The 15784-nt window shown below is 43.2% G+C and overlaps 1 protein-coding gene across 2 annotated transcripts in view; it reads right to left on the bottom strand.

Moving 5' to 3' along the window:
• Positions 1 to 1181, bottom strand: part of RUNDC3B (RUN domain containing 3B) — a 32903-nt gene extending 31722 nt beyond the window's left edge. For both annotated transcript variants that reach the window (XM_081834679.1, XM_081834680.1), the window contains exon 1: positions 712 to 1181. In XM_081834679.1, the coding sequence (XP_081690805.1) occupies positions 712 to 815 (104 nt within the window). In that variant the 5' untranslated portion in view covers positions 816 to 1181. The remainder of the gene's footprint in view (positions 1 to 711) is intronic.
• Positions 1182 to 15784: the final 14603 nt, after the last annotated feature.

Here is a 15784-nt window from a genome sequence, read left to right as displayed (position 1 = left end):
CATGTTGAGCCTAAGATTCCTGCATTGTAGGGGGTTGGACTAGATGACTAGCCCCTTCTAACTCTGTAATTCTATGAATCATCAAAAGTGCCTGATGGGGCCAGAATCAGGCAGGCTATACACCTTCACTCACCATACAAATGCCCTAACACAGATCGCATTCCAGTCCAGGATCCCCTACTTGACACATCTAACAGCGCACATGCAATTAGCTGTAGCAAATTCACAGATGGGAAAGGAAGATGGGAAAGAGTTCTGCACAGATGCTCAAGGGGCAGCATCAGGAAGGTGTAAGGAGGGGGAGGAGAGAGAGAGAAGACGAATGCAAAAGTGGAGGGAATTCCCTATTCTGTTCCCGAAGTCTACCTAAGCAGAGTTTAGCTGCGCCCTGAGCATCCTTTCACACACCCCACCACCATTCAGAGCCAGCGTGGGGGAGAAGCTGGGGTTCCCTCCCTGCTGTGAAATGCAAGAGCGGAACGGAAAAAGAGAGCGCGGGGTGGTGGTGCTTACTCCGGATTAAGGCAGCAAAACCTGAAGGCATTTACTGTGCAAGCCCCTTGAAGCACAGCGGGGGTCTGCTGGGCACGCACTGCAGAGCAGGACCGCCACCTGAGCGGGGTTATCGACGACACATGCAGCCCTATACATACGGAGACAAACCCGTGTGCCTGCGTGCGTGTGTGTGTGTATGTGGTGGAGCCAATTCACCTGCAGACGGTGATGAGATTCCGCCTCTCGACAGTGGCGTTGCGGGAATGGACGCTTCTCCTCCGAGAGGAGGCGTTGAGTCCCCCGATGTTGAACGACGCCATCTCGCAGCGGAGGGCGAGGCGGGGGCCTCTGGCGGCGCCTTTGTTCGGAGGGCGGGAAACGCCGGGGGTGGGGGGGTGGGGGCAGCGGCTGCTCTACCGCCGCTCCTTTCCCCTGCCCCAGCTACCGCCCCAAAAGGCGGAGGAGGAGGAGGAGGAGAAGCCCGGCAACCCCTCCACTAGGCACCCAAACGGGGGCAGCGCGGCTGGGCATGAGGCCACGGCGGTAGAAGGGACCGGAGGTCCCAGCAGCGGTAGCAGCGTCTCCTCCGCTCCGCTCGACTCCCCGCTCGTCTGAGCCTTCGAAGCCGCGACTGCACCTCAGAAATCGCCTCAGCAGCACCCCGAGGCCAGGACTGCAGAGCGCCGGCTCCGCCAGCCAATGGCATGCCAGCAGGGGCGGGACCTAAAACTGGGATTGGTCTTCTAAGCAAGGGGCTCGTGGGTTCTCCCATAATGGCAGCAGCTGTCCGTTAGGAGGCTCGGAAAGGGCGGGGGAGCGTTGTGTGGGGCTGGGGGTAGCCGGGGGGTTGAAGTGGCTCGTGAGGCGGAGGTGCGCCCTCGCCCGCCGCAGTTGATTCATTCGCTCTCCTTTCTCCTCCTCGCCTCGCGCTTATATAAAAGTCACGCTCCTTTGTTGCTGAGACTGTTATTCGCAATGCTCGTGTGAGCCGCGTTGGTGGGTTACAGTAAAACACACAGAGGCTTGTGTGGAGCCTGCAACAAGGCAAAACAGAATTTATAGCGGCGTCAGGTTTTTGGACACCAAAGCTTGTTTCGTCAGATAACGATTTACCCGGCTAACATACATGAGAAGGTGGGAGGGTAAGAGCACCGGAGCCCAGTTCACTCCCCCCCCCCCCAAATAAAATAAAATAAAAATTCACAGCCTGGTGGATTACAGGCATCATTATACACGTGCGTGTGCATGTCTATATAGGCATACAGAGATGTTCAAATGGGTGCATCCACTGGCTGAGGATAGCAAGTCATGCATATGAAGAGGTGCCATCTGGTCCACAGAAACATTATGTCACAATACAGCTGTTAAATCTTCAAGGTACCGAAAATTCGCAAGCTGACAGTAAAGCCACTTTTTTAAAAAAACATTTCCCCAATTTGCTGTTTAAATATTAAACTTACATTAGTTATTATTTATTTAAAACATTTCTACTGTGTTTAGGCAGTGTAGAACAATATTAAAATACATATTATCAAAAGTGTATTGTCAAATCTTGAAAGGCAGTATTTTTGACGATGCTGAAGTCCCCTCTACTCTATATTTGCATGACAGTTTGAAATATAGCTCAGTCAAAGTTTATTTTAGGGACATAACAACTTCAGCTTTTTTCTGACTGAGCTGTGTTTCAAACTTCTATGCAAATAAGAAACTGGGAACTAGTAACCAACTTCAGCATCATATATTTGTACCTGGACAATAAAGAGACAGAGCCCAGCAAAAGCATTCTTTTCATTTAAGGTATATGTGTGTGTGCTTACAACCTCTTCTATCATTCAATCAGACAATATACAACAGCACATGATAGCAGACCAACATGTATCAACGTAACACAATCCAAACTACAAACAGATTTCTATATAAATCTGAAATTTTACAGTCAGGAACTTGATGGGAAAAGACACTGGAAAGTGTTGGATAACAATTGCTTGAAGAGGCATCATATACAAACAGATCAAAATGAATACTCACTGAATAGCTGGCTTCATATAGCTTCCCAGCAAACTCTGTGCAAACAACTCAGGATGAATGCTCAATAAACTGGTCATCTGGAAACAACATATGTCCCAAGCACAAACAAGAACTAATTGTGCATGCAAACCAGATAACCAAAGCAAATGAGCTCAGCTACTTGCTATACATCAAGCTATATTTATATCACACATGTAAGCAAAATAATATTCAAGAATTAAGATTTTTGAAAACATTGTTTTAGAAAACCCAGCATGCCAAGGATATGGGTTCTGTCCTAGCAGGGAATAGGCGGAACTTCCCCCAAGTGAGGAGTCATGGTTCTTTCCCAGAGCTATGAAGGGGAACGCAAACAGCTGCAAGAATGGACTGAACTCCAAGGTGGGCATCTTTTGTTCTACAGTTTTGTGGCCCATTAGTAGTCCAAGCATGTTGTTTTGCCCATTTCTATCTGATGGAGGAGAGATTCTGAAGAGAGGTCCTCTGCAAAAAGTTTTATAGAATACTGTACAAGAAGGGTGAAGTCTGATCATATTCATCTTCACTCAAAAGTCAGTCCTACTGAGTTCCTGGAGTCAAGTAAATGAGTTTAGGATGTTGCTGTGCAGTGCAAGCCCATAAATGTCTACTCAGAAATAAATTCTACTGAGCTCAATAGGACTTACCCTGGCTAAGTGAATACAGGGGTACCTCGGTTTACAAACTTAATTCGTTCCTGAAGTCCGTTCTTAAACCAAATCCATTATTAAACTGAGGCACGCTTTCCCTAACGAGGCCTACTGCCCCCAGTGCCCTTCCACCGTTCATAGACCGAGGTAAAGTTCGCAGACTGGAGCACTACTTCCTGTTCTGCAGAGTTTGTAAACTGAATAGTTCATAAACAGGACTGTTCGTAAACTAAGGTACCACTATATAGGACTGAGCCTTAGTGATTTAAGCCTCATGTATTGAAGCACTTTCAGGGACATGTGAAAATAGTGCTGCTGTGCTTCATTAATTATGAGTCTTTAGGCCATTTTCACACTTGAAGTTTACAGTTTGAGCTTGTTTATTCAGAAATAAGCCTGTTAACTCAACTTAGTCCCAAATAAAGGTGATTTACCACTGCAGGAGTAAATTGCCTTTCATAATTTGCTGAGACCACCTGGGCAATACTTTATTTCTGTTTTATGGCTTTTGACATTCCTACACATTGCAATTATGCAAATATTGTACTCCAGCTGCAAATGAAATAACACAAACATTTTTAAAACAAAATAAAAAAATTCCTTCCAGTAGCACCTTAAAGACCAACTGAGTTAGTTCTAGGTATGAGCTTTCGTGTGCATGCACACTTCTTCAGATACACTGAAACAGAAGTCACCGGACCTTTCTATATAGTGAGAAGGTGGGGAGGGGTATTACTCAGAAGGGTGGTGGGAATGGGTGATTGGCAGATAGCTGCGATGAGCCTGTTGACGACTCTTAACGACTGCAATAGGTCTAACAGGAAAAAGCAAGGGGTGAGAAGGTGAAAAATGGCACCCCTTGCTTTTTCCTGTTAGACCTATTGCAGTCGTTAAGAGTCGTCAACAGGCTCATCGCAGCTATCTGCCAATCACCCATTCCCACCACCCTTCTGAGTAATACCCCTCCCCACCTTCTCACTATATAGAAAGGTCCGGTGACTTCTGTTTCAGTGTATCTGAAGAAGTGTGCATGCACACGAAAGCTCATACCTAGAACTAACTCAGTTGGTCTTTAAGGTGCTACTGGAAGGAATTTTTTTATTTTGTTTTGACCATGGCAGACCAACACGGCTACCTATCTGTAACAAACATTTTTATTCCATCTAATGGAAAACACTGTTCTACTCAGTAAACTTACTGCCTCCTGAATGCAATAGGCATTTATAGTTTCTGCCTATCCATGTATATTAAAAAATCCCACTGAGTTTAGTATTCTAAAGTAAGTGCTCACAGTATTGCGGATTGCAATTCTAACCATGTCTACTCAGAAGTGATTCCCAATGAATTACAGAGGACTTACTACCCAGTAAGTGGGTTAGTACTGCATGCTTAGTCAGCCAGCAAATGGTGTTAACCAGTATCACTGCATGTGAATGTAGACAAGCTGAAATCTACATTTTGAAACTGGTACAGTAACTGATTTCTGCTTACTATCCTACAGCACAAATTCATAATTCCATTGTATAAACAATCTACTCACCATTTTCTAAACTATTATATCCAGTACGGAGTTATACACTAAATTTATATTTGATCGTGGCCTCAATATTTTAAGAAATAATATGAAGTTGAGATGAGCCCCCCGCCTAGAAAGAATAAAGAATTGGGGGGGGGGGGCATATTTTAATGCTTACATCTCTTTACAATGTGCTTTTGTTTAGGAATGATTACAGTAAAAACTGCGGCTTGATTTAAAACATTATTTTGCATTTCTGAAATGCAAAATTGCTCTGATTTAAAGGGAGCACCAAAAGAATTAGTGGGAAAGGCATAATAGGCTTTAAAAATGAATTTTATCATTTTAAAAGATAAACGTCTGTTTCTAGCTATTTTGGGACCCAAGCCCCTTTGTCTTCATGTTCCTGACTCACTGTGTAATCTTAAATTCACCTGAGCAGTAAGGACTTACTCCCTGGTAAGAATTCCTGGGAATGCAGTCTCAGTTGACTTGTAATGAAAGCAAAAAAAGTTTCTTCCTCAGCCATACCAATACATTGCCACAAGGTGGCCTCATTTAGCCAAGCAGTTATGTTTGCCTAGGTGCACCTTGGTTTTTTCTTTATCCCATTGTATACCATGTTAAACACTCCTATCCAGTTAAAAACAGTATACCCACAAGCTTTAGCCCCATCACTTTGGTTCAAAGCGTCAGCGATTATCTGCTTCCAAAAGGTATGGTTTTTATGAAAGTTGCAAAAGTCAGCAAATTTTGTGAAATCTGCAAAAAGTTGTGAAGTCAGCAAAAGAGCATGACTTTACTGAACAAATCAGAATATGCAAAAGATACTGAGGAGGTCCACATTTCCGGGATTAGGGTGGGCTCACACCTGCAACCAGTCTGCATTATTGGTATCTGCTTATAAACATGCTAACTGGGTGTGTGGGGGGGTGTTGTCAACACGGTAACTTCGTTATTCCTAAAACAGATTTCATGCTAGTAAATTCTACTGTGTTTAGGGTAAGATGCTTCCATGTGATTTTTAGCTTGGTATATTAGGTGCTTAAAAGACACAAATTTTTCAGGCACCCAAAGATAACTTTCCTGATTACCATATCTCCTTACTGGGGGGAAATGGCGTCTTTGTGGGGAAATTATCTCATGGACCAACTTTGGCCCTGGGGCAGAAAAGAGGCAAAACAAAACCCCAACCCCAGTGGAACAACAGCTATGACTCTTCCCTTTGTACAGCAGGCTATATTCTAGCCACACAAAAATCTGAGATTTCTGCACTCACCCACATCTCTCCATCCAGACAAGTAAGGGGCATCATCACAGCTCAGAAACACAATTCAGCTACTGGAGGGTGTAGAGCAGGACTAGTGAGGCGTGTAGCCTGGGAAAGAGGCTTGACCCGGGAACAGTCCCAAGGGCAGGATGGAGAGGTCCTCAGACATGACATTCCCCACCCGCTGCTGTATACCCAGAATGGGTAATATAATCAAAACCAGAATGACCAAAAGCCAGAGGCTGAAAGCACAGAGGAATTTTCACCATGCTGCAATTAAAAAGGTTGAAGGTTTCCCTAAAGTGCACCCTGGATTTATTTATTTAAGTATCTTGCTCACAGCACCACAACTCACATAGCACCAAGTGGAGACATCTGGGTGCTCCCCACTGCCACATGTACTTTTTTGTGGGGAGGAACATGATCTATCATCCTCCCCTAGTCATTGGTGTGCCTCCCAGTTATTGTTAGATGGCAGTGATGGAGTACCTCCGTTCTATTTTTTTCCTGAAGACATTTTTTCTTCCCTGATGATTTCTCAAAACCCACACTTTACAGGATCTTATTCTTTCCCTTTCCTTTGAGTTGTCTGGCATCAGTCATAGACAAGAGTAAGCCTGGCCGGCAGATCCATTTGCTGCCTACCTTCGTTCCACATGGCAAGATCCAAACAGATTTCCCACTGATTGCGGGGATGTTCACCTATTACTATAGTTCAGCTTGAGGGCTTTGCAATGGTGAACTGAAGCAATCCACCATGTTTGTGCAAGAGCTTCCTCTGGTGGTGATAATATTTTTTGCAAGTGATATTATGTGGAACCAATCCAGGTCTCTCCAGGCAAGTCAACAGAGTTCACTATGACTATGGGATATAATTATTGAGGATGCTCTCATACATTTCTGCTATGCAATGAAGCTGTATAATAGCTATCGTTAGAGATAACCTTATCTTTTCTTTTCTTTTAAATTATTGACCACTTTGATAATCAAAACGACATTGAAATGCTATGACAAAACACATTGTAAATAGGGAGACACACACAATTCATTTTGAAATAAGCACCCAGTTTTTAGGCAAAAGTTACAAGTTTGCAGCAACAGAGCTCTTCACTTATGATAGAAACTGCATATACAGTGCACATTTGAAGTACGTTTGAAGCACATTTTCCTTCTCTAAGAAATCTAGGCACTGTGATTTGCCTCTTACAGAGTTACAACTCTTAACAAACTACAGTGCCCAGGATTCTTTGAGGGGCGTGGGATTTGTCCTTTGAATGTGCTTTAAAGGTATAGTGTGTATGCAGCCAGAGTGTGCCTTGTTGTTGTTGTTGTTTATTGATTTTATATACTGCCCTATAGCCGGAGGTCTCAGGGCGGTTCACAGAATAAAATCAAAATATAACACCACAAAATACACAATCAAATTAAAAACAACAACCCAATACCCCCCCCCCAAAAAAAGCCACATTTTAAAAGGGCATAGGATGTCAGTCAAATCAACCAAAGGCCTGGTCGAAAAGGAAGGTTTTTGCCTGGCACCTAAAGTTGTATAATGAAGGTGCCATAATTTCCCTTTGATATGTACTCCCTGTTAAATACATCCCATGATCATGCTGATTAGCTCTAGCTCCACCAGGGGCGGTTTGACTAATAATTAGAGCCTATTTAAGCATGCGCAATAATTTTCTAACTGTTCTCCTCCTTTTCCCCTTGTGGTTCTGAACCACCCACACACCTTCCTAGTACCTTATAAGGCATTATCTTTCGGCTACTCTCAGTGATTTCTTAACTTGACTTATTACCACGAGTTTCCTGTTCCTTCGCAATGAAAGCAGTTACAACAGCAAGGTATGGTTGTTTATGCTAAGCTTTTCTTACCCATTTATTCCACAGGTGCCACTGCAGAGAAGGCCTGTTCTCGTGTTGCCCCCCTCTTGAGGAGGAGGCACATGAAGAAGGGCCTCAGAAGATAATCTCAGGGTCTGGGTAGATTCATATGGGAAGAGGTGGTCCTTGAGGTATTGCAGTCCTGAGCCGTTTAAGGCTGTATAGGTCAAATCCAGCACTTTGAATTGGGCCCAGAAACTAATTGGTAGTCAGTGCAGTCGGACCAGGGTCAGCGTAATATGCTCAAAACCTCTTGCTCCGGTGAGCAACCTGGCTGCTGAATTCTGTGCTAGCTGAAGTTTCCGAACTATCTTCAGAGGCAGCCCTACATATAACCACCTTGAGGTTACCAGAGCATAGACAACAGTAGTTAAGCTATCCCTGTTCAGATAGGGGCATAGTTGGGCCACCAGCAGAAGCTGATGGAAGGCACTCCGGGCAACTGAGGCCACCTGAGTCTTGGGCGACAGCAAAGGATCCAGGAGGACCCCCAAGCTGCAAAGCGGCTCCTTCGGAGGAAGTTTTGCTTCAAAAGTTCGAAGTAGCAAAAATTGCTGCATTTAGGGCTTTCACCTATTGGCTCCGGAGGCATCCTGCTTGCTTCTGCTTACTCCTGCAAGTAAGAGGGAAGGAGCAATTGGGTTGGAGGGGAAGGAGCAGAGAGGTGGGGATTCAGAGCTGCTCCTGTGAAACTATAATTTATAACTTTGGCAACCCAAACCTCTAATTTAAAAAGGATGTGGTTGACAAAGCACAAACCAGCAACCTCCTAGTCCTGCAGAAGGTAAATCCCACTGATGAAGATATAGACAGAGCTGAACAGAGATATTTCTGATCCCATGGTGAGTCATAACAATTCAGACTATAACATTTCGTTATAAATTAAGGGGATTTCCACTGAACTGAATGAGAAACGGATGTTATAGATTAATTTTGCAAGTGATGTCATTGAACAAAGGGCATTTCACTCACGGTTATGTCACGAAGAGACATGTTGCAACCCAAAGAAATAGTTTTAACCACCCCCCCCCCCTTTCTTTTTACTTGGGACTTTTTTATGTTCGGCAAACTGATTTTCCACCTTAATACGATTTGTTTAAGTTTTAACCAACAACAAATTTCTTTTATTCTCTGCTGTTCCTTCTGATAACTGCTATTATTTTCCAGGGCAGACCTTATCAGTAGACTTTCTACATGATACATTTGAATATATACACAAGATTTCCTAAATCCCAGCAGGTTACATAGGGAAACTGGTGTTTAAAGTGCTCCCAGATAAGAATGGCCTGTTTCTTCAGCTATGAGTTCAAAGCTTGAAATATCACAAGATTCCTCAGTGATAGGAAATATGTTTTTTTGGTAGCTGTACAAAGAATCGCCAGACATCCTGTGTTGGTTAGGATGTCCTGTTTTTGGTGTTAAGAAGGGAGAAAGGTTGGGACTGTAGTCTCTTGCGGTATTAAAATGATGCATAATGGCCCCATAATTCACATACCCAATATAACTGAAGTTCTCTAATTTAAACTGATCCAACAGCAATGAGTCAAATAAGTGTCTTCCAAAAATAAGCTCAATCTTAAAAGGAGAAGAGTGGCTTCAATTACTATGGTAAAGTAGGGGGAAATAGGATGCATGATCGCCTTGAACATCTGTTTTTCATGCTGCCATGTCATATCTTTTTTTTTTTTTCTGCCATGTCATATCTGAAGAGGAAAATTGCTTTTACTCATGTGATGAGTCGTATGAGCAGCAGATACTGATATAGTCCAAGTATCTGAGCTGAGAATCTTGCTCCTTCCAGCTACCATCAGCCCTCACTCAGGCCCTCAGAGGGACAGGAAGCAGTAGCTTTTCCATTGTGCTTACCCGTAGCTCCATCTCCCTACCACTCAATTACTACCTGATCTACCGTACTTTGTAACTAATAACTAGTGCCTAAGTTTGCTTCCCCCCACCCTCTTCCTTCCCAAACCCTTTCCCCTTTGTGTTATGTATTTCTTTAGCTTATAAACCTAACAGTAGGGTTCTTTCTTTCTACACTATTCAGCTAAAGTGTAGTAAAACAGCAGCAGCAGCAACAACAACAAAGGGGGAAATACTCAATTTCCCTTGTAAAGGGACCCCTGACCATTAGGTCCAGTCGTGACTGACTCTGGGGTTGCAGCGCTCATCTTGCTTTATTGGCCAAAGGAGCCGGCGTACAGCTTCCAGGTCATGTGGCCAGCATGACTAAGCCGCTTCTGGCGAACCAGAGCAGTGCACGGGAACACCGTTTACCTTCCTGCCGGAGCGGTACCTATTTATCTACTTGCACTTTGATGTGCTTTTGAACTGCTAGGTTGGCAGGAGCAGGGACCAAGCAACGGGAGCTCACCCCGTTGCGGGGATTTGAACCACCGACCTTCTGATCGGCAAGTCCTAGGCTCTGTGGTTTAACCCACAGCGCCACCCGCATCCCTAATTTCCCTTGTTACCCACATTAAATAACAGCATGAATGATTCCTGAGACTATGGACTAGGGAAGAGAACAAGACAGTGCTATCTTCTCTCTCTCTCTCTCTCTCTCTCTCTCTCTCTATATATATATATATATATATAATATTTATTGGTGTTTCAAAAAGCTACAAGAATAAAAAAGAAAGAAAAAGAAAAACAGAAAATACAAAATACAGGAAAAAATAAAAACAATTAATAACAAATCCATCTTTCCATATCTTATCTATCATTTGCTTGTTTCCTTGACCTCCTCACACCTCCCTTTTTTGTATTCTAGTTCATTAGTTGTTTCAGCAAATCCTTTCCTTCTTTATTTTTATCTTACTAATTTATCTTAATATATTGTAACTTTACATTCTGACCTGTTAACAATCCAATTTTACTTAATCCTTTATAAGATTACTGCTAAAACCACATAGCTTCATTCCAACATCCTTCTAACATTCCTTAATTTTACAATGTTTTTGTAGATAGACTTTAAATTTCTTCCAGTCTTCTTCTACCGACTCTTCTCCCTGGTCTCGGATTCTGCCGACAGTGCTATCTTCTAAACTGGTTGTAAGTTGGAGGGCAGACAGGCGAGTGTTGGGCTGAGGGTGGACTCAGGTTAGTGGGGCAGTGCCCCATTTACCCTTGTGCACCAGCCTTCACTATGGCAAATCTTTGAAAATGTATTCTACAATTTTAGCAATGGGAGGACTTGGGTCTTTCAAATTTCAGCAGTGCCCTGTGCGAGGCCAAAATTTATCCTCTGCTTCTTGCCTTCTATTCTGCTCAATAGTTGCTATGCTCTGTGGTGCCCCCTAGATTCTGGTTGTGCTGCCCTAAATCCACTTATTTTAGAATAGAATTTTTAAAAGCCTCTCTCCTTGTCCTTATTCACCAAATATGTCATGCAGATGGTAAGCTCTAGTTTATTCCTAGAGATCTCAGTGTGATCACACTTACGTACATTGGACACAAGTTGTTTAATATTTTACAGCTACAAGGTTTCATAAATGTTTTATTTTTCATTTACAAGAGCGCATTATATAAGAGAACAAAGCAAGCGAATGAGGTATTTATTACCTCCTCGGTTCAAAGGCTGATGTTGTACATTATATAGATTTAGTGCCATAATATTTCTTTCTCGGTGAATTGAGTTCACTGACATCCATTTTTAAGCGAAATAACCCTAACGCAAACAACGCTAGCCAAGCAGTAAGAAGGTACTTAACAGTCAGACATACATTGATTAGCCAGAAAAGAAAACCATGAAGATTTTTGTCATTTTGGCTTTCTTTTTGATGGTAATGGTTTCTACCTTGCAGACTTTATGTAGAAAGAGAGAAATCAATTTCTTGCTCTGGTATCCATGATAACATTTTCGCAGGCTTTTTTCCTTGTCACAGTACAATGTGAAATCCTAGCCCAATTTCGTCTGACTTCCAAAGGTTCCCCTAACATGCCCATTCTGGGCATTAATAAGCATATTCCTGGGGATAGCTAGAGCACAGTTTAATTGGAGCCACAACTCAGCCACAGAAACTGGTGTTTCTTTGTTGTTTTTTAATTTCAGGGCTTTTTATTGGATTGTGCTGTTTAATCATCTGAGCATGTGCCAAGTGCTTTTTCTTTTTTGCATAACCATAGCAAACTCCAACATATCTGGGAGCAGAGTCATTGGGGCAAGTAGCCCTGAGCACCAGAAGCCATAATAATAATAGGCAATTTTATATTTTTTATGTAAACCACTTAAGAGAGTTTTTCCCCTGATAAAGCAGTATATAAAACTTGTTAAACATAAAACCTTATTTTTGCTTCTTCCCTTCCCATAAATTTATACTGATGGAGACGTACAGAAAGTTAATTCTTTGTCATTCCAATTCTAGGAGAGCGAAACCTGGTTGCCTCCTCTGTTTAGATTACAGATTGCTCAGATAAATTGCAGAAGGGTGTGCTGTGTGCTAGGCTAGCATTTTTACATATAGGGAGAATGCAACATTGCCCAGAAACTCAGGAATGTGATTGGTGGATTGAGGAACTAGTATGAAATTGACAAGAAGGTGTATGTCAAAGAAGACCTAGAGTCTAGTGATGTCTAAATCTTAAAATGAACAAATGTGCCCACTCAACCTCAATGGTATGATGACATCATCACCCATCATTCTGCCTTCCAGGAAACAAATCCTCCCAAGGTAGCTAACAAGTTAAAATACTTATTTTTAAAAACACAACAAAAATAGGCAATGTATTAAAAAAACCCCACCAGGATCCTTCTCAAAGGGCAGCTCAGGTTAATTGCTTCCCCTGTTTCCTTTTTTAAATCTGCCAAGATGGAGTTCAACCCATGAGAGACCCATTAGCCAACAAATGTAACATATGATTTAGAAAATAACCTGCAAGTCCTCCGCATGCGGTTTTCAAAGAGCTTCTTAACCTTACAATTTAAAACAAATAAGCAGAAGCAGGCTTCCCAATGCAAGAAACAAACAGCATTTGGTTGTATGGAGAGTAACTAAGCCCTGCCTAACACAGACAAACCTACCAGGCACATTTCCTCCTTAACAATTGTCCACAGCCTTGATAACACAAGGGATAATGAGGGATACATGACATCACACCTGTTGGTCATAGCATGTGATACATCTAATGACAATATGCCATGCATCCAGTAATAACCCCAGTGAATGTGCACAGGGAAATGAACCTGCACAGCAAGAGCTTGGAACCTGTTGATGAACATTTATTCTGACATGGTTACTCCTTCTCCAAGTTCTTAGCCCCTAATAAAAGGCAAGGGGAACTGCCTACATGTAGGAACCTTCTTTTGGGATTAGCAGCTCACCACAGGAATATGAGGATTTGCTCTGTGCTGCTGAAAAATCTCTTGTTTTGGAGGCTTGCCTTGGCACAAGAAAACCCCTCTATTTCTGGGTCAAATCACCACTTAAAAGCACCTTGTTGCCACACTGAAGCAGCAGCCACAGGGAGCAATTCAAAACAATGGCCAGCCATCTTGTAGGTAGCAAACACATTCCCACGCGAAGGCAAAGTTCCTGACTGTCTGTCTAATCTGAAAATTGCCTTACAGACAAAGCCACCAGGCAGGACTCTAATTTTTTTTTTTTAATAGCTCAATGGCACAGCACATGCTCAGCTCTAGGCCTCTCCAGGTGGGACTGCATAAGACCTGCGTCTAAAACCATGGAGAGCTGCTGCCAGTCAGTGCTGAGATAATGGTTGTCCGACTCAGTATACAGTGGTACCTCGAGTTACATACGCTTCAGGTTACAGACTCCGCTAACCCAGAAATAGTGCTTCAGGTTAAGAACTTTGCTTCAGGATGAGAACAGAAATCGTGCACCAGTGGCGCGGCAGCAGCAGGAGGCCGCATTAGCTAAAGTGGTGCTTCAGGTTAAGAACAGTTTCAGGTTAAGTACTGACCTCCGGAATGAATTAAGTACTTAACCTGAGGTACCACTGTAATTGGCTTCCTATGGTACTTTGGGAGACATCAATAAACATCCAGGTTTTTCTTTGTCGTTATTGATGTGAGGGTGGGGGGGGGGTTCAACAGAGAGAAGAACATCGATCCAATCACTACACATATTTTTTGACAAACAACAAACTAGTGATATTATAGAAGATTGTACCTACAAGTTAACCTTCCAAGGGGTGTGGGGGGGGGGTGGAAATGGCTCTGGAAAGTGCCGTGCCTACAGATAAAGCTTTCTAATGAAGTGGTTGTTTTATAAACTTTATTTCTCCCTTGCACAAAGTAAAGTGATAAGCTGTAGATATGAATTTCTGTTTCTGTTTCCCTTGGCTAGCAAATATGTAAAATGTATTAAAGTAGCTGAGAAAACTTTGGGGAATGACAAGCCTATAAAAAAGTAGTAAGTGCTGCCATTAAAAAAATGTGGTGGTAGCTGAACTTGTTCATATTTCCAGGGTTCTAATATGCACATTTCTCATTTCTCATAAATGTGTGTTTTCAGCCCACAAATTATTAGCAGACCTCCCCTGCAAAAAAGCATATGTTGCTGTCAAACATTTAGTGGCCCTTCCTAATAGAAGAAAGCGTGTGCAGGTTGGCCGATGTAGCCACAATGGCTTCCTGCTTGAGTCAAGAATAACCTGTTTTGCTAATTTCTTTATTTTATTTTACAAACTTTATATACTGCTTGATCGTAAAAACAAACCTCAAAGCAGTTTACAGAAAGAAAATAATAATGAAGTTATCAGTAAAACACAACTATTTAAAACATTAAAAAGAAATTAAATTAAAACCAGCATTAAGGTAAAACCAGATTAAAACACATGTCAACATGCTACACGTCTGGATTGGCTTGCCTAAACAAAAGTAGTTTTAGCAGGCACCCAAAAAGGCATACAGTGCCAGCCTGACATCAGTCAGAGTGGCTGGGGAAACCCAGTTGGGTGGGGTATAAACAATAAATTAGTAGTAGTAGTAATAGTTGCCAACCTAGCAGTTCGAAAGCACCCCCGGGTGCAAGTAGATAAATAGGGACCGCTTACCAGCGGGAAGGTAAACGGCGTTCCGTGTGCTGCGCTGGCTCGCCAGATGCAGCTTGTCACGCTGGCCACGTGACCCAGAAGTGTTTGCGGACAGCGCTGGCTCCTGGCCTCTAGTGTGAGATGAGCGCACAACCCTAGAGTCTGGCAAGACTGGCCCGTATGGGCAGGGGTACCTTTACCTTTACTAGTAGTAATAGTAGTAGCTGCCTAATGTCTGTCATCTGATAGAATACCGTCAGTTTATTGCCATTAAGCAGGAGCACAGCTGTATGTGCTCAGAGGTGGCCCCAGTGTTGCTGAAATGCCTTTACAATGCTATCCTATACATAACTCAGAAGTAAGCTGTACTGAGTTCAGTGCAACTTACTCCCAGACAGGTGAGAATAGGATTGCTGCTTTAGGAAAATGTGATAGAATGGTGTCCCCAGTTCCTTTTCTGTTCCTTCCATCCATCCATCCATCCACCCGCCTACCCACCCATCTGTTTTTTTCAAATGAAATCTGGCAAACAGTTCTATACCACGTCAATGGGACACGGGCAGCACTGTGGGTTAAACCACAGAGCCTAGGGCTTGCCGATCAGAAGGTCGGCAGTTTGGATCCCCGCAACGGGGTGAGCTCCCGTTGCTTGGTCCCTGCTCCTGCCAACCTAGCAGTTCGAAAGCACGTCAAAGTGCAAGTAGATAAATAGGTACCACTCTGGCGGGATGGTAAACGGCGTTTCCATGCGCTGCTTTGGTTCGCCTGAAGCAGCTTAGTCATGCCGGCCACATGACCCGGAAGCTGTACGCCGGCTCCCTTGGCCAATAAAGCGAGATGAGCGCCGCAACCCCAGAGTCATCCGCAACTGGACCTAACGCTCAGGGGTCCCTTTACCTTTACCTATACCACGTCAATAACCAA

This window comes from Podarcis erhardii (assembly GCF_964252035.2).
Source record: "Podarcis erhardii genome assembly, chromosome: 12".
In the NCBI taxonomy this organism is placed as follows: Eukaryota; Metazoa; Chordata; class Lepidosauria; order Squamata; family Lacertidae; genus Podarcis; species Podarcis erhardii.
This window is presented reverse-complemented; position numbering and strand designations above follow the sequence as displayed.